The sequence below is a fragment of the Nymphalis io genome, chromosome 1, assembly GCF_905147045.1.
Source record: "Nymphalis io chromosome 1, ilAglIoxx1.1, whole genome shotgun sequence".
NCBI lineage: Eukaryota > Metazoa > Arthropoda > Insecta > Lepidoptera > Nymphalidae > Nymphalis > Nymphalis io.
In genome coordinates, this window is record NC_065888.1 from 7093002 (window position 1) to 7113184 (window position 20183).

General features: G+C 33.2%; 2 protein-coding genes across 5 annotated transcripts; both read right to left on the reverse strand.

Annotated features, from left to right (window-relative positions):
* Nucleotides 1-411: 411 nt before the first annotated feature.
* On the reverse strand, nt 412-9867 carry LOC126769328 (probable peroxisomal acyl-coenzyme A oxidase 1). Of its 2 annotated transcripts, none has more exons than XM_050488017.1 (8): nt 9548-9867; nt 4103-4265; nt 3348-3538; nt 2815-2964; nt 2244-2349; nt 1522-1671; nt 1097-1213; nt 412-661 (listed from the first exon to the last, which is right to left on the reverse strand). In XM_050488017.1, the coding sequence occupies exons 2-8, from the start codon at nt 4178-4180 to the stop codon at nt 515-517; spliced, it is 939 nt and encodes a 312-aa protein (XP_050343974.1). In that variant the 5' UTR covers nt 4181-4265; nt 9548-9867; the 3' UTR covers nt 412-514. The 2 variants fall into 2 exon arrangements, with proteins under 2 accessions (XP_050343974.1, XP_050343965.1); XM_050488008.1 differs by lacking the exon at nt 9548-9867 and adding an exon at nt 4428-4646.
* On the reverse strand, nt 1313-20108 carry LOC126768880 (probable peroxisomal acyl-coenzyme A oxidase 1). Of its 3 annotated transcripts, none has more exons than XM_050487276.1 (14): nt 19944-20105; nt 13815-13952; nt 11834-11990; nt 11557-11719; nt 10680-10803; nt 10229-10473; nt 9951-10111; nt 9223-9385; nt 8468-8658; nt 7935-8084; nt 7364-7469; nt 6642-6791; nt 6217-6333; nt 5542-5781 (listed from the first exon to the last, which is right to left on the reverse strand). In XM_050487276.1, the coding sequence occupies exons 2-14, from the start codon at nt 13933-13935 to the stop codon at nt 5635-5637; spliced, it is 1995 nt and encodes a 664-aa protein (XP_050343233.1). In that variant the 5' UTR covers nt 13936-13952; nt 19944-20105; the 3' UTR covers nt 5542-5634. The 3 variants fall into 3 exon arrangements, with proteins under 3 accessions (XP_050343249.1, XP_050343233.1, XP_050343241.1); XM_050487284.1 differs by lacking the exon at nt 19944-20105 and adding an exon at nt 16774-16814; XM_050487292.1 differs by lacking the exons at nt 5542-5781; nt 6217-6333 and adding an exon at nt 1313-1453 and having other exon boundaries at nt 6575-6791; nt 19944-20108.
* Between the last annotated feature and the right edge of the window lie 75 nt (nt 20109-20183).

The following is a 20183-nucleotide window of genomic DNA, read 5'->3' on the forward strand; positions in this document are numbered from 1 at the left end:
CTGTTGAAAAATGAAAAAGGAAGTTTGTACACTCCACTACCTTGGAAAGCACGTAAAACCGTCGGTCCTACGCCTGAACTCTTTCCGTTCGTGTCGGATTGCAGTCCCCGGATTATGAGAGTAAAGGATTAGAGAATGCGTCTATGTTTGCGGCACACACTTGTGCACTATAATATGTTCCATGCAGTTGGCTAATCCCTCTTAAGATTGGTCGCTGCGGCCGCAAGCGATCAGGAGGACATCACTTCACGTGATGATGAATGCATTTGTCTTAGCCCACGGTTTATAAAACTTTTCTGTACGAAGAGATAATTATTCTGTGAAAAGGAATATCGTGTTCGTTTATGTACTTAGTGTAAAATACCTGAAAATATAGAATAATCGCAATTGAATAAAAATAAAATCTCTTTTTTGTTAAATATACATAAATTTTATTAATTAAAAAAAGGTCGTTTGTAAAAATAATGCTTCGATTTAACAAAAAAATATATAAATTTCTTCAAAACCAAGTATTTTATAGTTTATGTTTTATCATTAAAGGTTTTATATATTTATGGAAAGTGTCGTTGACGATTTGATTATTGAGTGGACTCTTGGCGGCTTCTTCCATCAATCTCTCGTATACGCGACCGTCATACGAACCAAGAGTCGAACACAGGATCTGTTTAGAAAACAAAAAAAAAAAACAAAAATGTAATTGTTGCGAATAAAATGTTAATGAACTAGAATTGCCTTCGATGGTAGAAAAGTGTGTATACAATTATTATGTTCGATCGTGTAAGATGGAATGAGTAAGTTATGTGCCCCAAAAATGAAAAAGGTAGGTGCGGAACCGGCACCGCGTGTATGACAACCGCATTTGTTGTCGAGTCCGTAAACAGTTCCTTATTTCCTATTCTTCATCATCATCACTCGCTGCTCTAATCTATTTTTGATCAGTAAAGTTTCTAGCTGTGTTATGATTCCATAAAAAATATTCTGACATAAATTGGCGTCCAACTTACAGTCAAAAAGCTGACGGAAGCGAGAAGTGACTTTTTTGTACTATTTGGAATGCTTCTTTACTTAATGATATAACTGAACAACTGAATGTTACCTCGTCCCTAATGTCGAAGGAGTCGACAAGTCCAACGACATTCGGTCTTATGAGACCGAGCAGTTCTTCGTATCGACTTTGAAGATTGTCTATGTTTTTCTTCGATATCGTCGAATACTGAAAAAAATAAGAATAAAGAAAAAAGGAATTTTGATTAGAATATACCAGATAACTTCACTAAAATCCACAAATAATGGCAATGGCCGTTTTTAAGAAATAATTAATACTCCTACTTACTCGTACTTAACAAATAAGAGTGCAGCATGCGTTACATGAGTCTTACATTGGATTCTCAGATTAGTTGTTATCCTGATTCCGGTGAAGTGTAAGCTAATTTTACATTAAATGGCATATTGACTTATATTAATATATGTCTTTCTTTCAATCATACACAACCTAGAAAGAGATTCAAAGATTAATCTTACCATTAAAAGATCGCCACTTTTTTCCAAGGCCCAATATACCAAATACAATTCAGCCAACTGCAGAAGCACAACGGCTAGATTATTAGATACATTTGTCATTTTCTTAGTTTCGGACCAAAATACATCACATAAAAGATAACGCGCGTACGCCTGTAAAAAAAAATCCTATTATACAAACAATTTTAATTAATTATCAGCACAAAATACTACATAGGAAAAATTATAATACCAAAAGTAGGTACCTAAAATAAATCAAGTAGTATAAAACCCAATTTTGGAACAAATATATAAAGCCAGTGTAAAACAATGAAATCAAATTCTTTACTAACGTTATTTTATACCTTATATACGAGTAAAAGCGTTTAATTTTACACACAGTCAAAGATTGCATATATATAACGGAATACGCTTATAACGTAAAGTGATTTCTGCCAACTGACATTGGTCGCGATATCATTGGTCGAGATCTTGAGTAATCCATTCGATCTTAGAACTGTTTCCGATGATAGAACTGGACTACGTTGCGAGATTTGCATTTTTTATAATCTGTCTTTGATATGGCATTAAAAATACATAATTATTTCTTCTTGGATTGATTCCCACTGTTGTTTGAATCAAAAAATCAGTTTATTTGTTTTTTTGTGTGTGTACATACCAAATATATTTTCAAAACAAATACTGTAAATTTTTTGGTACTAAATATAGCAATTGGGATCAGTTACCTCACTAGCAGCAGTTAGTTGAACTGAACTCAAATTCCAGGCATCTTCGAACTCCCGACCCTTGTCTACGTGACTTTGAAGTGAGTCAAAAGCTGCCTTTATTTTTCTGAAAAGATTATTATTCTAAATTATAGGTTAAAATTGTTTTTCAACTCTATCGATTTCAAGTACAACTATTTGGCTGCAGTAACTACGATTCTTCCGACTAGCAACATGCAGATCAGTATGTATGGGAGAGAAATAAATAAATAAATAAAGTTTTACTTCCAACACGGCGGGAGAAAGTTTAGGCTTAGGACCAACGCATTTACATGCTTGCAAGTCACAGGAATGGAAACATTTCGATATATGTAGATTTGACTATATATTTTACAATATAGTAATTACTAAAATGTATAATGTATGTATATATAAATATATTCTGACTTGAACTGAAATTTGAGATTACACTTTTTTTAATCTACATAGTATTACTTGTTCCCCAGAATTATTTAAAAACAATACACTTCGTTAATAAAGAACTATATGAACATTCGAATTAATTTACATGATATTGTTGTCTGGACCTTACCCTGCGGCAACAGCTTTAAATCCTTCAATAATAGCTTCTGGTGAATCGTCCCACATGCGAGAGTTTTTGTTGAAATAATCTGATAAGAAAGCTATACCTGATGGTAATGTTTTACCATTTATTGCACCATTCCATGCCTTTACTAGATATCTGGAACGAATAATAATAAAGAAAAGAACATTTGATTTATGTAAACAAATCCCAGTAGACTTCTAAAAAGAAAAGTTTATGGAGGTTCTTCTGGAATTTCTAATAAATAATACAAAATTTATTATATTCATGTAAAATATATCATAAATTAATTTAGCTAACAAGCTACAGTTCGCAATATAAATTTTGTTTACTCAAACTAACTACTACTCTCTTAGAATAATTTCCATAATCAAATGATCATCAGAATATAAATACACATTAAATCCCGTTTACTTAAAATGGTTCTAATTTTAAACATTAGTACTAATCTACTTTTAAGACCATCACCGTCGACGTTTACCATCGTCGTTACATAACGTAGAAAAATCCAAGAAGCCGACCTGGCCGTCTGCAGCAACAGCACTGTGTACTCGCCCTCGTAGGTGACGCTGGCGGCCACGAGGCCGTACACGCCGGGCAGGTTGGACGACAGAAGATAGCCGTGACCGCCGCACGCGAGCCGACAGCGCTCCACGGCCTGCACGCCGTCGTAGCTGCACACCGCCTTCAGGCAGCACGACAACGCGTGCAGCTAAACCACAACTTTATATTGAAATTACGGATCCTTAAGCAAGGACTGTCACCATTTGGTTGGAAACATTTAGATCACAGGAAAAACACCAAAAATAAAGTTGACAGGTCTCTTGAGCGGTGTTTAACTTGCTCACTACCGTAAGCTGTTGCTGGTGTGTGGGTTGCTCATTACGATTGAACATGCATCAAACTCATCACAACATCATCAAACAACATCACATTCTAAATAAAACGAAAAATCAAAGATATAATTTTAAACCACATATGTTAGATGTCTAGTCATATAGATGAAGACATTAACTTTTTGATTAACTTAATATTTTTACTGTTGAATACTGAAAGAAATGAAGTAGTAAACGACCGTTTGACTTATTGTAAGTATAAAACTCGAGTAAGGCTTTCATCAGAGGAAATTGGTTATTCAACCAAGTTACTAAACTGTAAAATTGGTATAAATGTATCAAATTTTTTTCCAACAAATTCAGGTATTCTTACGATGACTAGCTTTCCAGCTGTTTTTTTATCTTTATCTACTTTATCGACAAATTACAAATAGACTTACCTCCGGCAGTTGGTCCATGTTCCCTTCAGCGATTTCAGCCATGACCTTTGTGTAAGTTTTCCACAGCCATTGACCCATAACTCGGAAGGCATGGCTCGAAGCTATTGATATAAATAGCTTATGCTGCTGCGTCACATAATCCAGTACTTGAGCTTCGGGTTCACTACGGAAAAATCCCTAATTTATTATTCTACTTTTTAACATTACATTTTTGTAATGTGAAAAAGTAGAATTTACTAATCATGCTTAAGGAATTTTACTCCGAAAAAACTGACTTTTAAATTAATATACAAAACTTTAACCAAGATCCACGCAAACTTCATACATTATGTCCTCCGGACTGATTTCGGTTCTCGAGAGATATTAGCCACATGCGCAGGACATATTATAGTGCACAACTGTGTGCGCAAACACAGGTGCACTCTCTATTTCTCATAGTCCGATGAGACGGCAATCCGACACGACCAGAAACAGTTCAGACGCAGAACCAACGGCTTCACGTGCTTTCCGAAGCACGACAGTGTACACACTTCCAACTTCCAGATTCCGGGTCGCTACTGAGAACCTTCGACGGAAAAACCGGTTTTGTCGATTATTTGTTTGTTTGTATGTTTTCACGTCTTAAATAATACTCAACCGATCATCATGAAATTTTGCATATACGTTGTTAAGGGTATCGATCGATAAGGGTACCTAACACCATACCCTTCCCCCTCAAACGTGGGCGAAGCCATGGCGGAAACTTGTTAACTTATATAAAACGGAAGCACCTAATTTAGCTAGTTCGTTTTGAACTTATTTTACAGCGCTAGTAACACAACGAAAATAATGTATTCATGTGTGCATGTGTGGATCACTCGAAATAATTTTATGGTTGATTCTTAAAATATAGAAATCACATATAGGTATTTCAATATTTCACATGACTGCCTCGTTGGTCTATTAAAATATAAGGCTGTAGGTCCCAAGGTTCTGGGTTCAAGCCCCAATCGAGACAATAAAAAATTATTGGGTTTTTCTGTTGAAAAATGAAAAAGGAAGTTTGTACACTCCACTACCTTGGAAAGCACGTAAAACCGTCGGTCCTACGCCTGAACTCTTTCCGTTCGTGTCGGATTGCAGTCCCCGGATTATGAGAGTAAAGGATTAGAGAATGCGTCTATGTTTGCGGCACACACTTGTGCACTATAATATGTTCCATGCAGTTGGCTAATCCCTCTTAAGATTGGTCGCTGCGGCCGCAAGCGATCAGGAGGACATCACTTCACGTGATGATGAATGCATTTGTCTTAGCCCACGGTTTATAAAACTTTTCTGTACGAAGAGATAATTATTCTGTGAAAAGGAATATCGTGTTCGTTTATGTACTTAGTGTAAAATACCTGAAAATATAGAATAATCGCAATTGAATAAAAATAAAATCTCTTTTTTGTTAAATATACATAAATTTTATTAATTAAAAAAAGGTCGTTTGTAAAAATAATGCTTCGATTTAACAAAAAAATATATAAATTTCTTCAAAACCAAGTATTTTATAGTTTATGTTTTATCATTAAAGGTTTTATATATTTATGGAAAGTGTCGTTGACGATTTGATTATTGAGTGGACTCTTGGCGGCTTCTTCCATCAATCTCTCGTATACGCGACCGTCATACGAACCAAGAGTCGAACACAGGATCTGTTTAGAAAACAAAAAAAAAAAACAAAAATGTAATTGTTGCGAATAAAATGTTAATGAACTAGAATTGCCTTCGATGGTAGAAAAGTGTGTATACAATTATTATGTTCGATCGTGTAAGATGGAATGAGTAAGTTATGTGCCCCAAAAATGAAAAAGGTAGGTGCGGAACCGGCACCGCGTGTATGACAACCGCATTTGTTGTCGAGTCCGTAAACAGTTCCTTATTTCCTATTCTTCATCATCATCACTCGCTGCTCTAATCTATTTTTGATCAGTAAAGTTTCTAGCTGTGTTATGATTCCATAAAAAATATTCTGACATAAATTGGCGTCCAACTTACAGTCAAAAAGCTGACGGAAGCGAGAAGTGACTTTTTTGTACTATTTGGAATGCTTCTTTACTTAATGATATAACTGAACAACTGAATGTTACCTCGTCCCTAATGTCGAAGGAGTCGACAAGTCCAACGACATTCGGTCTTATGAGACCGAGCAGTTCTTCGTATCGACTTTGAAGATTGTCTATGTTTTTCTTCGATATCGTCGAATACTGAAAAAAATAAGAATAAAGAAAAAAGGAATTTTGATTAGAATATACCAGATAACTTCACTAAAATCCACAAATAATGGCAATGGCCGTTTTTAAGAAATAATTAATACTCCTACTTACTCGTACTTAACAAATAAGAGTGCAGCATGCGTTACATGAGTCTTACATTGGATTCTCAGATTAGTTGTTATCCTGATTCCGGTGAAGTGTAAGCTAATTTTACATTAAATGGCATATTGACTTATATTAATATATGTCTTTCTTTCAATCATACACAACCTAGAAAGAGATTCAAAGATTAATCTTACCATTAAAAGATCGCCACTTTTTTCCAAGGCCCAATATACCAAATACAATTCAGCCAACTGCAGAAGCACAACGGCTAGATTATTAGATACATTTGTCATTTTCTTAGTTTCGGACCAAAATACATCACATAAAAGATAACGCGCGTACGCCTGTAAAAAAAAATCCTATTATACAAACAATTTTAATTAATTATCAGCACAAAATACTACATAGGAAAAATTATAATACCAAAAGTAGGTACCTAAAATAAATCAAGTAGTATAAAACCCAATTTTGGAACAAATATATAAAGCCAGTGTAAAACAATGAAATCAAATTCTTTACTAACGTTATTTTATACCTTATATACGAGTAAAAGCGTTTAATTTTACACACAGTCAAAGATTGCATATATATAACGGAATACGCTTATAACGTAAAGTGATTTCTGCCAACTGACATTGGTCGCGATATCATTGGTCGAGATCTTGAGTAATCCATTCGATCTTAGAACTGTTTCCGATGATAGAACTGGACTACGTTGCGAGATTTGCATTTTTTATAATCTGTCTTTGATATGGCATTAAAAATACATAATTATTTCTTCTTGGATTGATTCCCACTGTTGTTTGAATCAAAAAATCAGTTTATTTGTTTTTTTGTGTGTGTACATACCAAATATATTTTCAAAACAAATACTGTAAATTTTTTGGTACTAAATATAGCAATTGGGATCAGTTACCTCACTAGCAGCAGTTAGTTGAACTGAACTCAAATTCCAGGCATCTTCGAACTCCCGACCCTTGTCTACGTGACTTTGAAGTGAGTCAAAAGCTGCCTTTATTTTTCTGAAAAGATTATTATTCTAAATTATAGGTTAAAATTGTTTTTCAACTCTATCGATTTCAAGTACAACTATTTGGCTGCAGTAACTACGATTCTTCCGACTAGCAACATGCAGATCAGTATGTATGGGAGAGAAATAAATAAATAAATAAAGTTTTACTTCCAACACGGCGGGAGAAAGTTTAGGCTTAGGACCAACGCATTTACATGCTTGCAAGTCACAGGAATGGAAACATTTCGATATATGTAGATTTGACTATATATTTTACAATATAGTAATTACTAAAATGTATAATGTATGTATATATAAATATATTCTGACTTGAACTGAAATTTGAGATTACACTTTTTTTAATCTACATAGTATTACTTGTTCCCCAGAATTATTTAAAAACAATACACTTCGTTAATAAAGAACTATATGAACATTCGAATTAATTTACATGATATTGTTGTCTGGACCTTACCCTGCGGCAACAGCTTTAAATCCTTCAATAATAGCTTCTGGTGAATCGTCCCACATGCGAGAGTTTTTGTTGAAATAATCTGATAAGAAAGCTATACCTGATGGTAATGTTTTACCATTTATTGCACCATTCCATGCCTTTACTAGATATCTGGAACGAATAATAATAAAGAAAAGAACATTTGATTTATGTAAACAAATCCCAGTAGACTTCTAAAAAGAAAAGTTTATGGAGGTTCTTCTGGAATTTCTAATAAATAATACAAAATTTATTATATTCATGTAAAATATATCATAAATTAATTTAGCTAACAAGCTACAGTTCGCAATATAAATTTTGTTTACTCAAACTAACTACTACTCTCTTAGAATAATTTCCATAATCAAATGATCATCAGAATATAAATACACATTAAATCCCGTTTACTTAAAATGGTTCTAATTTTAAACATTAGTACTAATCTACTTTTAAGACCATCACCGTCGACGTTTACCATCGTCGTTACATAACGTAGAAAAATCCAAGAAGCCGACCTGGCCGTCTGCAGCAACAGCACTGTGTACTCGCCCTCGTAGGTGACGCTGGCGGCCACGAGGCCGTACACGCCGGGCAGGTTGGACGACAGAAGATAGCCGTGACCGCCGCACGCGAGCCGACAGCGCTCCACGGCCTGCACGCCGTCGTAGCTGCACACCGCCTTCAGGCAGCACGACAACGCGTGCAGCTAAACCACAACTTTATATTGAAATTACGGATCCTTAAGCAAGGACTGTCACCATTTGGTTGGAAACATTTAGATCACAGGAAAAACACCAAAAATAAAGTTGACAGGTCTCTTGAGCGGTGTTTAACTTGCTCACTACCGTAAGCTGTTGCTGGTGTGTGGGTTGCTCATTACGATTGAACATGCATCAAACTCATCACAACATCATCAAACAACATCACATTCTAAATAAAACGAAAAATCAAAGATATAATTTTAAACCACATATGTTAGATGTCTAGTCATATAGATGAAGACATTAACTTTTTGATTAACTTAATATTTTTACTGTTGAATACTGAAAGAAATGAAGTAGTAAACGACCGTTTGACTTATTGTAAGTATAAAACTCGAGTAAGGCTTTCATCAGAGGAAATTGGTTATTCAACCAAGTTACTAAACTGTAAAATTGGTATAAATGTATCAAATTTTTTTCCAACAAATTCAGGTATTCTTACGATGACTAGCTTTCCAGCTGTTTTTTTATCTTTATCTACTTTATCGACAAATTACAAATAGACTTACCTCCGGCAGTTGGTCCATGTTCCCTTCAGCGATTTCAGCCATGACCTTTGTGTAAGTTTTCCACAGCCATTGACCCATAACTCGGAAGGCATGGCTCGAAGCTATTGATATAAATAGCTTATGCTGCTGCGTCACATAATCCAGTACTTGAGCTTCGGGTTCACTACGGAAAAATCCCTAATTTATTATTCTACTTTTTAACATTACATTTTTGTAATGTGAAAAAGTAGAATTTACTAATCATGCTTAAGGAATTTTACTCCGAAAAAACTGACTTTTAAATTAATATACAAAACTTTAACCAAGATCCACGCAAACTTCATACATTATGTCCTCCGGACTGATTTCGGTTCTCGAGAGATATTAGCCACATGCGCAGGACATATTATAGTGCACAACTGTGTGCGCAAACACAGGTGCACTCTCTATTTCTCATAGTCCGATGAGACGGCAATCCGACACGACCAGAAACAGTTCAGACGCAGAACCAACGGCTTCACGTGCTTTCCGAAGCACGACAGTGTACACACTTCCAACTTCCAGATTCCGGGTCGCTACTGAGAACCTTCGACGGAAAAACCCAACAACCCTTCACTGGCCCGACCTGGGAATTGGACTCAGGACCTCCGGGTCCGCGGCTCTACATCTAGCTACTAAACCAATGAGGTAGTCAATACATAAACTTATCCTGTCAATATCATATCAATAATACTATATTACATTCTTACCCATTCTTCAACAAGGACTGATGTCTAACGGCTGAGTAGCGGATGGCTATCGTCACAGCTCGGGCTAACTCATATGCTACATCCGTTAATATGTGCACTCGTATAAGCACCATAGAACCGTATGTGAGCTTATCGTTCTTGGATTTTATGTAAGTACCGTCCTAAATGTGATCAAACGCAATAAAGAAACCATTCAATTATATTATATCATTATAAAGTAAGTCCTGAATATATAATAAACTCGTATTTTAGAATTTGAGTAAAATTTTAATACTTACTCGTAAAACTTGGGCATTTTTCATGAGCATATTCTTCCTCGGTATCCTACAGTTATTAAATCCAAGGAAACCATTATTAGCAGTGTTAAAACCCAATTTAGGTCCAATTTCTCCAACTTTAATACCAGGTAAAGGTTCATGTGTTTCAAAATCTCTAATTTGTACAAGGAAAAGGTGAATGCCAAGAGACTTTCCGTTTATGTGGAGTTGAGCCATTACGATAGAAGCATTACACGTATGGCCCACTAAAACAAATAAAACAAACTGAATAAGTATTATTAAGTTAAGTTTTAATAGCATATCGAGCATATATTAAATACTTTTTTTATAAATTTAAGCCAATAAAAGCTTTTGTTCATTATAACTAAAATAAACATTTATTTACATAACAATTATTTACATTGAGGACATAAATACGTGTATTACAAACTTAATTATAATTTGAACATACATCCACCAGGCCAAAATTTGTATGCGGTTAATGTAGGACTATTCAATATAAACTCATCTGTTTCAGGATCAAACGTAGCAGTTGTTTCTAATCCTCGAAGAAAAGTGCCGTGACCGAGCTCAGTCTAAAGATAAAATATAAAAATTTATCGAATGGTCAGTAATTATTGGTTAATTTATATTTGAAGTATATTTGATTTGACTGAAAAAGGATACGAGAAATAAGCCAATGTTTATATATGCTTTGATGCAAAGTTTTATATGTAAATTATTATATGAACTGTAGAGCTATTCTGTAAGAAGGAATAAACTCGAAACTCAGCGCACAATACGGTGAAATGTCAGAAATGTATGTACGACATTGACCATAATAATTACAAATTTCAAGAATACACGCATTACAATAGTATATCACCATATGTCGGTTCTCAATAGTTCACGGATGAGAAATGAATAGTAACAGTAACAGCCTGTTAATGTCCCACTGTTGGGCTAAGGCCTCCTCTACCTATTTGAGGAGAAGGTTTGGAGCTTATTCCACCACGCTGCTCCAATGCGGGTTTGTAGAATACACATGTAGCATAATTTCAATGAAATTAGACACATGCAGGTTTCCTCACGATGTTTTCCTTCACCGTCAAGCACGAGATTAATTATAAACACAAATTAAGCACATGAAAATTCAGTGGTGCTTACCCAGGTTTGAACCCACCTTTTGATCATCGGTTAAGATTCAAGCGTTCTAACCACTAGGCCATCTCGGCTCTTAATTAATTGAGTGAGAAAAAATAATACGTATATTACTAAAAATCAAGTGAAAAATCAAATAAACAAAAAACTAAATGCCGCTCCATTTTCTTCTTAATCTTGGAACTAACCTGAGAATAAGTGCCTATCATCTTTGAACCTTTTTTTAACCATTCAGCCTGCTGTTCGCTATTCGCTTGATTCATGATCGTTGGTACAAATAAACCAAAATGTAATAGAAATGGGTTGACTTGCTTTAAGACACCTTCGTGGATTCGATAAATATTTGAGGGTCTGTAAACGAAAGAGACGATATTTGAAACTAAAATTGATTCAACCATTGAAAGTTTGCTCACAAAAGTTTATTATTCTATATACTCGAATACATAAATCTTTATAAATACTCACGAGCGATCTTCTTTATGAGGATTATCACCAGTGAGTTGAAGATATACATCGAACATTATACAGCCTTTCCGAATTCCGTTCTCATATTTTTCTTTATGACTGAGATAATCTTCAGGTATCTCATCGTTTAAGTCTTTTACGCTAAGAACCAAATTTTCTGTAATTATAGTATTATAAAAAAGTAAGTAAAAATATAATATTTATAATGTTCTCTTTTGCTTAAACAACTCAAAGCCGAATCAAAAATATTTTAAATTGAGGTATCTTTGAATATTATAATATATTTGAGGTATATCTGTATTGATTGTATACAAAATGTAATAGAAAACAAAGAGTTTCTGAGCTAAGCCATAATACCTTAGGTGAGGATTTTACTGACTTATCCAAAGTGAAATCATTAAGTAATAGCTATATATTAAAAGAAGAATAAAGTTCTAACTACATAGTACGTTCTTCTGCGACTTTTATTTATTGTCAATAGACAGTATTCGTTATTGAAATTTTTAGATTAGCAGATTTTGACAGAATTTGAGGAGCTACTAGCTACTATGACTAATTAACTTATACTCATGATTATAAGTACACGTAAAAAGAAATATCAATTATTATACAATTGCAAAATCGACGGACAGTGACAGACAGGTATTTTATAAATAAACATAACTTATATATTAAAAGTTCACTAAAGGTTACGAATCAAGTGTTCAATAATTTATAAAAATTTACAAGTGTACGCAAGTAATTGACACTATGCCATACCACACATATAAAAATTATATGTATATATATCTTTCTGCAAATCAACAATAAACAGATTAAATAACAATAAGTATTTTGCATACGTCAACCGCAAATGCTTTGATTGTGTTTATAGATATCTAGATGATATCAAATAAAAATTGACTGAATTAATTGAATTCTTACTGCATGTATGTGCATTTTCATAGTTAAAAATATTAAAACGATTGGCCAAGACATCGATGATTACTTAAAATATGTATATAAAACCAAGTCTATAAGACGCAATTGCTTCTAATACTTGCGACGTGCCATTTTTGTTATTTTTTTTTAATAACAACATAATTCAAGCGATATTAATATTAACAAATCAATTAAAAACCAATTGTAGCCAAATTTTAATTATAAATAAAAAAAATATATGCACATGCAATACAATGAATGATAAGGTTACATTAAAAATGTTGAAATAAATCAATTTAAATAATGAATCAGTTATTTATTTACTACAGATTTATTTTATAAATGATCAATCAGCAAAAGTCTCTCAAATGAGTAGTTTAGCGTCATTTATCAGGTTTATAATATTATAATTTCTTTCTATTTATAACCTAAATCGGACGTCGGACTTTGCGGTCTTAAGCCTGGTGCTTTAATATTACGACTTCTCGTTTTAATGCGATGAGTACATCCCTAAGTATTTCTTTAGTGTTAAAAACATAATCAGCATCATAAATAACCTCAACAGGTATTTTCTGTAAAATAAAAAATCTTACTAAAAATGTAATCGCTCTGAGGCATATTATTATAGAAATAATTGATACTACTAGTACTATTGGAACTATATCAAATATTTAGGTAGTTTTGTGTTGAGGAGCCGAATCATTTCGTTAGGGATAAGGATTAAGGTTCCACTGAAACTTGGAATCTATCACTATTGCGTAATACTAGCTCAAATCTGTCTTACCTTACTTTAGGTAAAGTAAACACAACGTTTTGTTTTTTTTTTTTTATTTATTTTTAAGCTGTATTATATCAATTATCATGCATTGATTACGTCGTCATAAGTACATTTTTTTTTCTTTCAACCTTAAAAAGTAATAAATAATCTTTTAAAAATATTATTAATATTTAATATGTCATTTATTTTCAATCAAGCAGTAGGCAAAACAGCTTAAGAGCTACAATGTCAAAAACCCTTCATAATGTAAATTATACTTACTTAAAACAATTGAGTACTTACCCACTCTCTTTCTCATCAGTGTCTTCTCTTCACCCCCATCAATTATATGAATTAGTTCTTGTCTATCAAAAGTACATTTTTCTCTTTCCCGCACCAAATCTTTGTTAATATTAGCAGACATCTTGAAGCACGAGTGCTCTGCGGTAATGCAAAACAGCATTTAACAATTTGTTACTGTCATCCACTTAATTAAAATATTTGTATTATATTATCATAGCATTAATCGTAATGAATTCTTTTCAAAATTATAATGTGCTTAAATATTCATTTTGTTAATTTTTTTTAATATATATTTTTTTATGTTAAAGGTGGGCGGAAGACGGATGGGCAAATGGGCTACCTGATGTTAAGTGGTCATCACCGCCCATAAATATTGGTGATGTTAGAATTATTAACCATTGCTTACCTACGCAATGCGCCATCAACCTTGCGAACCGACTGTCTGACTGAGATGTTATCTCCCACTGACTCACTCAACTTTTAAGCCGAACCAAAGCAATATGAAGTATTGCTGTTTGGTAATTTTGTAATGGATGATTAATATTCATTGCAGTGCTAATGTCCGTACGATGGCTGATAACCATTAGGTTGCCCATTTGACACTGTGCCTGGCTACAATACATATTAGATGATTGGTCACTTTAATTTTTAATGTTTCACATATTTACTACCTACGTCTCAATTTGCTTTTATTTTAATAAAAACAATTATTCAGCGGTATAAAATATCGAAAAACGATTACAATTGTTACTACAATTAAATAAAATAGATTTATTTTTAAAAAATCAAAAGATTATTAACTAAAATTAAATAAAACAGAACTAAAAGAATAAAACGCAGTTTATAGGCCGTTGCGGAAACGGCGGCGCCGCGGCGTGTCAGCCGACAGCGGACATTTTATGGTTGCACGTAATTTAGAAACGATCATGTCTTCTAATGTATTTATTCGAATGATATAGTGTAAAAAAAAACTAATCTATAGTAAATGCCCAAGGTATCTTACATATTTATCTAAATAACGGTTAATAATGAATTTGAGATAACGACTTCGCAAATAACCAACAAATTTCAATAATCGCCTTAAAAGATAGTTTTTGTAATTGCAGGCCTTTTTAGACCTACAATTTTCTACTACTTTAGTTTTATATATATCCTATCGTTTAGCGAGCGTTAACAATGTAAGCGTACGAAAATAGTTATTTTGAAAAAAACACTGATATAGTTCAGCTATTTTGTACAAAATATTTACAAATGATATACATAAAAAAATCTGAATTAATGCTCTTTCTATTAGTGAAAACCGTATCAAACTCCGTTGCGTAATTTAGAATATTTCGAGCCGGTTGGCGTGGTTGGAAGAACACTTGCCTTTCACGCCGAAGGTTGTGGGTTCGATTCCCACCCAGGACAGACATTTGTGTGCATGAACAGGACTGTTTGTCCTGAGTCTGGGTGTAATTATCTATATAAGTACGTATTTACAAAAGAAAAGTAGTATATGTAGTATATCAGTTGTCTGGTTTCCATAGCACAAGCTTTGTACAAGCTTAATTTTGGATCAGATGGCCGTGTGTGAACAATGTCCCAGGATATTATTATTATTAGAATATTTTAGTGGAGATACAGACAGAGGAATTCAGCAACTTTGTTCTACAAATATTAATACGTTAAGATACTCAAGTTTTATAAAATATATAAGATTTAAATTTATAATAATTGATTTCTGCATGTTAGAGATTCAATTTGACGTCAGTAATGGAATAATTATTAGAGACCCTTCCGTAATTTAGTAAATTTTTTTTATAGAATAGGAAGGCGGACGAGCATATGGGCCACCTGATGGTAAGTGGTCACCAACGCCCTTAGACATTGGCATAGTAAAAAATGTCAACCATCGCTTACATAGACAATGCGCCACCAACCTTGGGAACTAAGATTTTATGTCCCTTGTGCCTGTAATTACACTGGCTCACTCACCCTTCAAACCGGAACACAACAATATTAAGTATTGCTGTTTTGCGGTAGAATATCTGATGAGTGGGTGGTACCTATCCAGCTTGCCCAAAGCCCTACCACCAATAATAATTAGTTTAAAATATTCTATCTAATCTAATAGTTAAGGTACGATTAATTTTTAAACACTTGTATTCGTAATTTACATACAAGTACCTCTATCATACTTTATTACTACCTACAAATGTATAACGTTATATTCTAATGATGTAATATTATATAATAATAATACACAAAATTAATGATTAACGTAGTTACTTAAATTAAACCTATAAGCCTATCATATAATCAATTATCATCAATACTATCGTTTAAAATATCAAAACGAAACTTAATATTTAAAACAGTGTCCTCTGTCCTCTGATAAATAAAATGATTTCATTAATTTATCGATCATTTTCACCTTCATCTTAACCTTCAGATAGCCGAATTAAATCATTCAATTATTTTGTAAATTTTTTTTGAATATTTTATAACCTTATCTACAAGTAACGACGTCACAAGGGAGTCGACATTAAAATTTTAACCTGAGAGAGATAGAGTTTTCAACGTCTCTTTTAATATAGAACTAAAAAGGAAATGTTTATTGAACTACTAAACCGACATGTATAAAACTTATACCAGAAGGTTTTAGTATATAATATTATTATATAAGAAGCTGCGCTTTTCAGTTTTATCCACTATATTTTGAAAAAATTCTTACTACTCAAAACTCTTTTAAAAGGCTTTGCTTTATTTTTTATTAGTACATGATCAACTATTATATGCAATTTTAGAGTTTTTGACGACAAAAACAGTCAGTCTATAACTTGAAGGTGACTGGCGACACATTATTATTCAGAATTGAAGAAAAAATAACAAATAAATAATATATATTTTTAGAAGTATTATCAAATTTATTATTAGCATTTTACCTTACATAGATATATAGGTAAATAATACGTACATGCAGCGCGAGCCCTGGGGTACAGGGAGATGAGCGATCGCTTTAGACGCAATGTGGCAAAGGCCGTGAATACGTGCTCTAAAGCAATCTCTTTCTACCCTTATCAAGGATCAAGCGCTGCGTACATGTTATAACGTACCTAATATAATAGATAAATATATCTATCGGGAAAACTTATCACATCAGAGTAGTATAATAAAAGCGATTGATTGTGTAAATAGCAATTGTTACAGAAAATACTGATAGCGTAACTTAGATTTGCCACATCAATACATATTACAAACTAATGCCTCCGACGCGTCTTTTTGTTTAGGTGTACAATGAAATAAGGTTTTAGACTGGTTGATAAATAACGATGATTATTAAGTATTTAAGAAATCATGCCGACTTTAATGGCGTGCGCCACGTAAACTTATAGAGCTGTATGTATTATAATAAAAATGTTTAATGTACATTATATCACCCGTGCAAAGCCGGGACGGTTTGCTAGTTTCACGAAACAAGATATTTTTATACACTTTTATTTGATGTTTCATTCAAATCATTTATATTTCATTGCAAACAGTTCGCAATAATTAATAAAAAATATATATTAAAACTTTTACATAAACATGGGTTTATATTATAATCAACAAACAGCATTGTAGCTAATAAATAAATCCGTTGTATAATATTTTGTTAACAATCTTCCACCGAATGTAATAATTCCTTGTAGCGAAAAATATTTAAAAAAAAAAAGAAAAGCGCGCGATCGCCCGTCACTGAAGCTGAATATTACTTTTTGGCGCGAAGTTTGGGTCCTTCGTACATACAATAATTACATTGTCAAGGTCTATTAGGTGGTTTGTGTTTGCATTTAAAGTAATTAATGATATTGTTGTTTGTTATTTCTATATTTTTAATTACAAAGACAGATAGTTGTTTATGCAATATTTTGTAAAGTCATTTTTACTTCTGGTCTGTGAGAATATATTCTATTGTTAACGAATATCTATGCATAATAGCTTTGGCTGCATAGCTGTCAAGGACTCTTTTGTGCTATTCTTTCAGTCAGTATGATTTTTAAATGGTTTTAATTTACATAATTTTTATTAATAATATTTATTTTGAATTTATAACAACCCTCATATAAAGTTTGTAAAGTGACGTCCATCTCTTTTTGACTATTAGCCATCGATGTTTAACTATATGAATTTACATATATAATTTCGATGGAATTATTCTCTTGCTATAGTATATTTAAAATGTTAAGATTAATACGTAATTAATAGTTATTACTTCAGTATTAATGAAAAGTAAATATTCATTTTGGTTAAGCATTAAGAATTTTATTATGGTTAGGATTTAATGTTTTGATTTGATGTTTTATAATATTACGTTTTGTCTGCCTCGTTCGTCTAGTGGCTAGATGTAAGGCCGCAGACCCGGAGGTCCTGGGTTCAATAAAAAGTCATTGAATTTTTCTGTCAGAAAATTCTCAGTATAAGCCCGCAGTTGGAAGTGTGTGCCTCGTGTGGAAAGCACGTAAAAGCGTTGGTCCTGCACCTAAACTCGTGTCGTATTGCCGTCCCATCGGAATTATGAGTGCTAGGGAAAAGAGAGTACACCTGTGTTTGGGCACACACTTGTGCCCTATAATGCTGCGCAATTGGCTAATCTTGCTTAAAATTGGCCGCCGTGCCGAAAGCAGTCTGAAGGATATAATTATTATTATATTATACATTAATTATTCTATAGTACATACAAAATTGTGAACTTTAGCTGTTTTTATTGTTAGTTTTACTTTCAACGAGTTTTACAATCATGTCTTATATTAATAAAGCGCAACAAACTTAAGCCACAAACAAACATCCAAGCGGGCGATACCAAGGGTATCGGCTAGTTAATAAACCACAAATATTTAAAATTCATTTTATGCTTATTACAACACCATTTGATACGGACCCTTGACATATTTGAATTAATAGGACTTCGAGAATCTAATAAATAAATAAATTATAAAATACGATTTTTCAATAGGTACTATCCATCTTTTTTATTTACAGAATAAGAAGGGGGACGAGCATATGGGCCACCTGATGGTAAGTGGTCACCAACGCCCTTTTATACATTGGCATTGTAAGAAATGTCAACCATCGCTTACATAGCCAATGCGCCATCAACCTTGGGAACTAAGATTTTATGTCCCTTGTACCTGTACTCTGGCACACTCACACTTCAAACCGAAACACAACAATATCAAGTACTGCTGCTAGTGGGTGGTACCTACCCAGACGAGCTTGCACAAAGCCCTACCACCAGTCTGTCTGTTGAAGAGCTAATGGTAACGTACCTAATTTGATAATAATTTATTCTACTGATTCACTATAAGTGATGTGATTCTATTGAAAATAACCAAAAAAAAAAGAAATAATTATTTAGTTTGATATACATGTGTAAAAGAAAATAACATCTATTTTGGTCAGTGCCAAAAACTGATAAAGTCCATGGCTGGTGGTAGGGCTTTGTGCAAGCTCGTCTGGGTAGGTACCACCGACTCATCAGATATTCTACCGCAAAACAGCAATACTTAATATTGTTGTGTTCCGTTTTGAAGGGTGAGTGAGCCAGTGTAATTACAGGCACAAGGGACATAACATCTTAGTTCCCAAGGTTGGTGGCGCATTGGTGATGTAAGCAATGGTTAACATTTCTTACAATGCCAATGTCTAAGGGCGTTTGGTGACCACTTACCATCAGGTGACCCATATGCTCGTCCGCCTTCCTATTCTATAAAAAAAAAAAAAAAATGGCCTTTTTAACTCGGATCACAAGTATACGTCTGAGACTTCACTTAATGTAATTGTAAACTTTGTTAACCTTCGATAAATTATAGTGTGCGTGGTAGTATAGGTAACATAGAATAGTTCCACCTGTATTACTCTTTGTAGTTAAATAAAATGTGTCCCTAACGCTCGGTGATAACACCATTATAATATATCATTCGAATTAATTTTAAGCCATTGAATTTACAACTTAAAATCAAAAAACGAAAAAAAAACATATTACAATTTTCAAATAAAAAAAAGAAAAGTAATTTATTTTTTTTCATAAAAAATCTATGAAACAACTTAATTATTTTCTATATATGTATATTTCTATATAATATAGACACTACCGACATTACTTACCTAACAAATTTATTATTAATTGTATGATGTATCTATGTCATTGACATTGATTATAGTCACATGTAGAGGTCACCACTCAGAACTCACTTTGTACCTTACTTTAAATACTTATAAAGAATATTTAAGTAAACTATGCCTAAGACTACTACTTTTGTGACACTATTCGTTTATAATTAATCTTCGTTCACTGTATTTACGTAGCAAATCAACTCTTATGTGGTGACATCTATGTGTAGAACT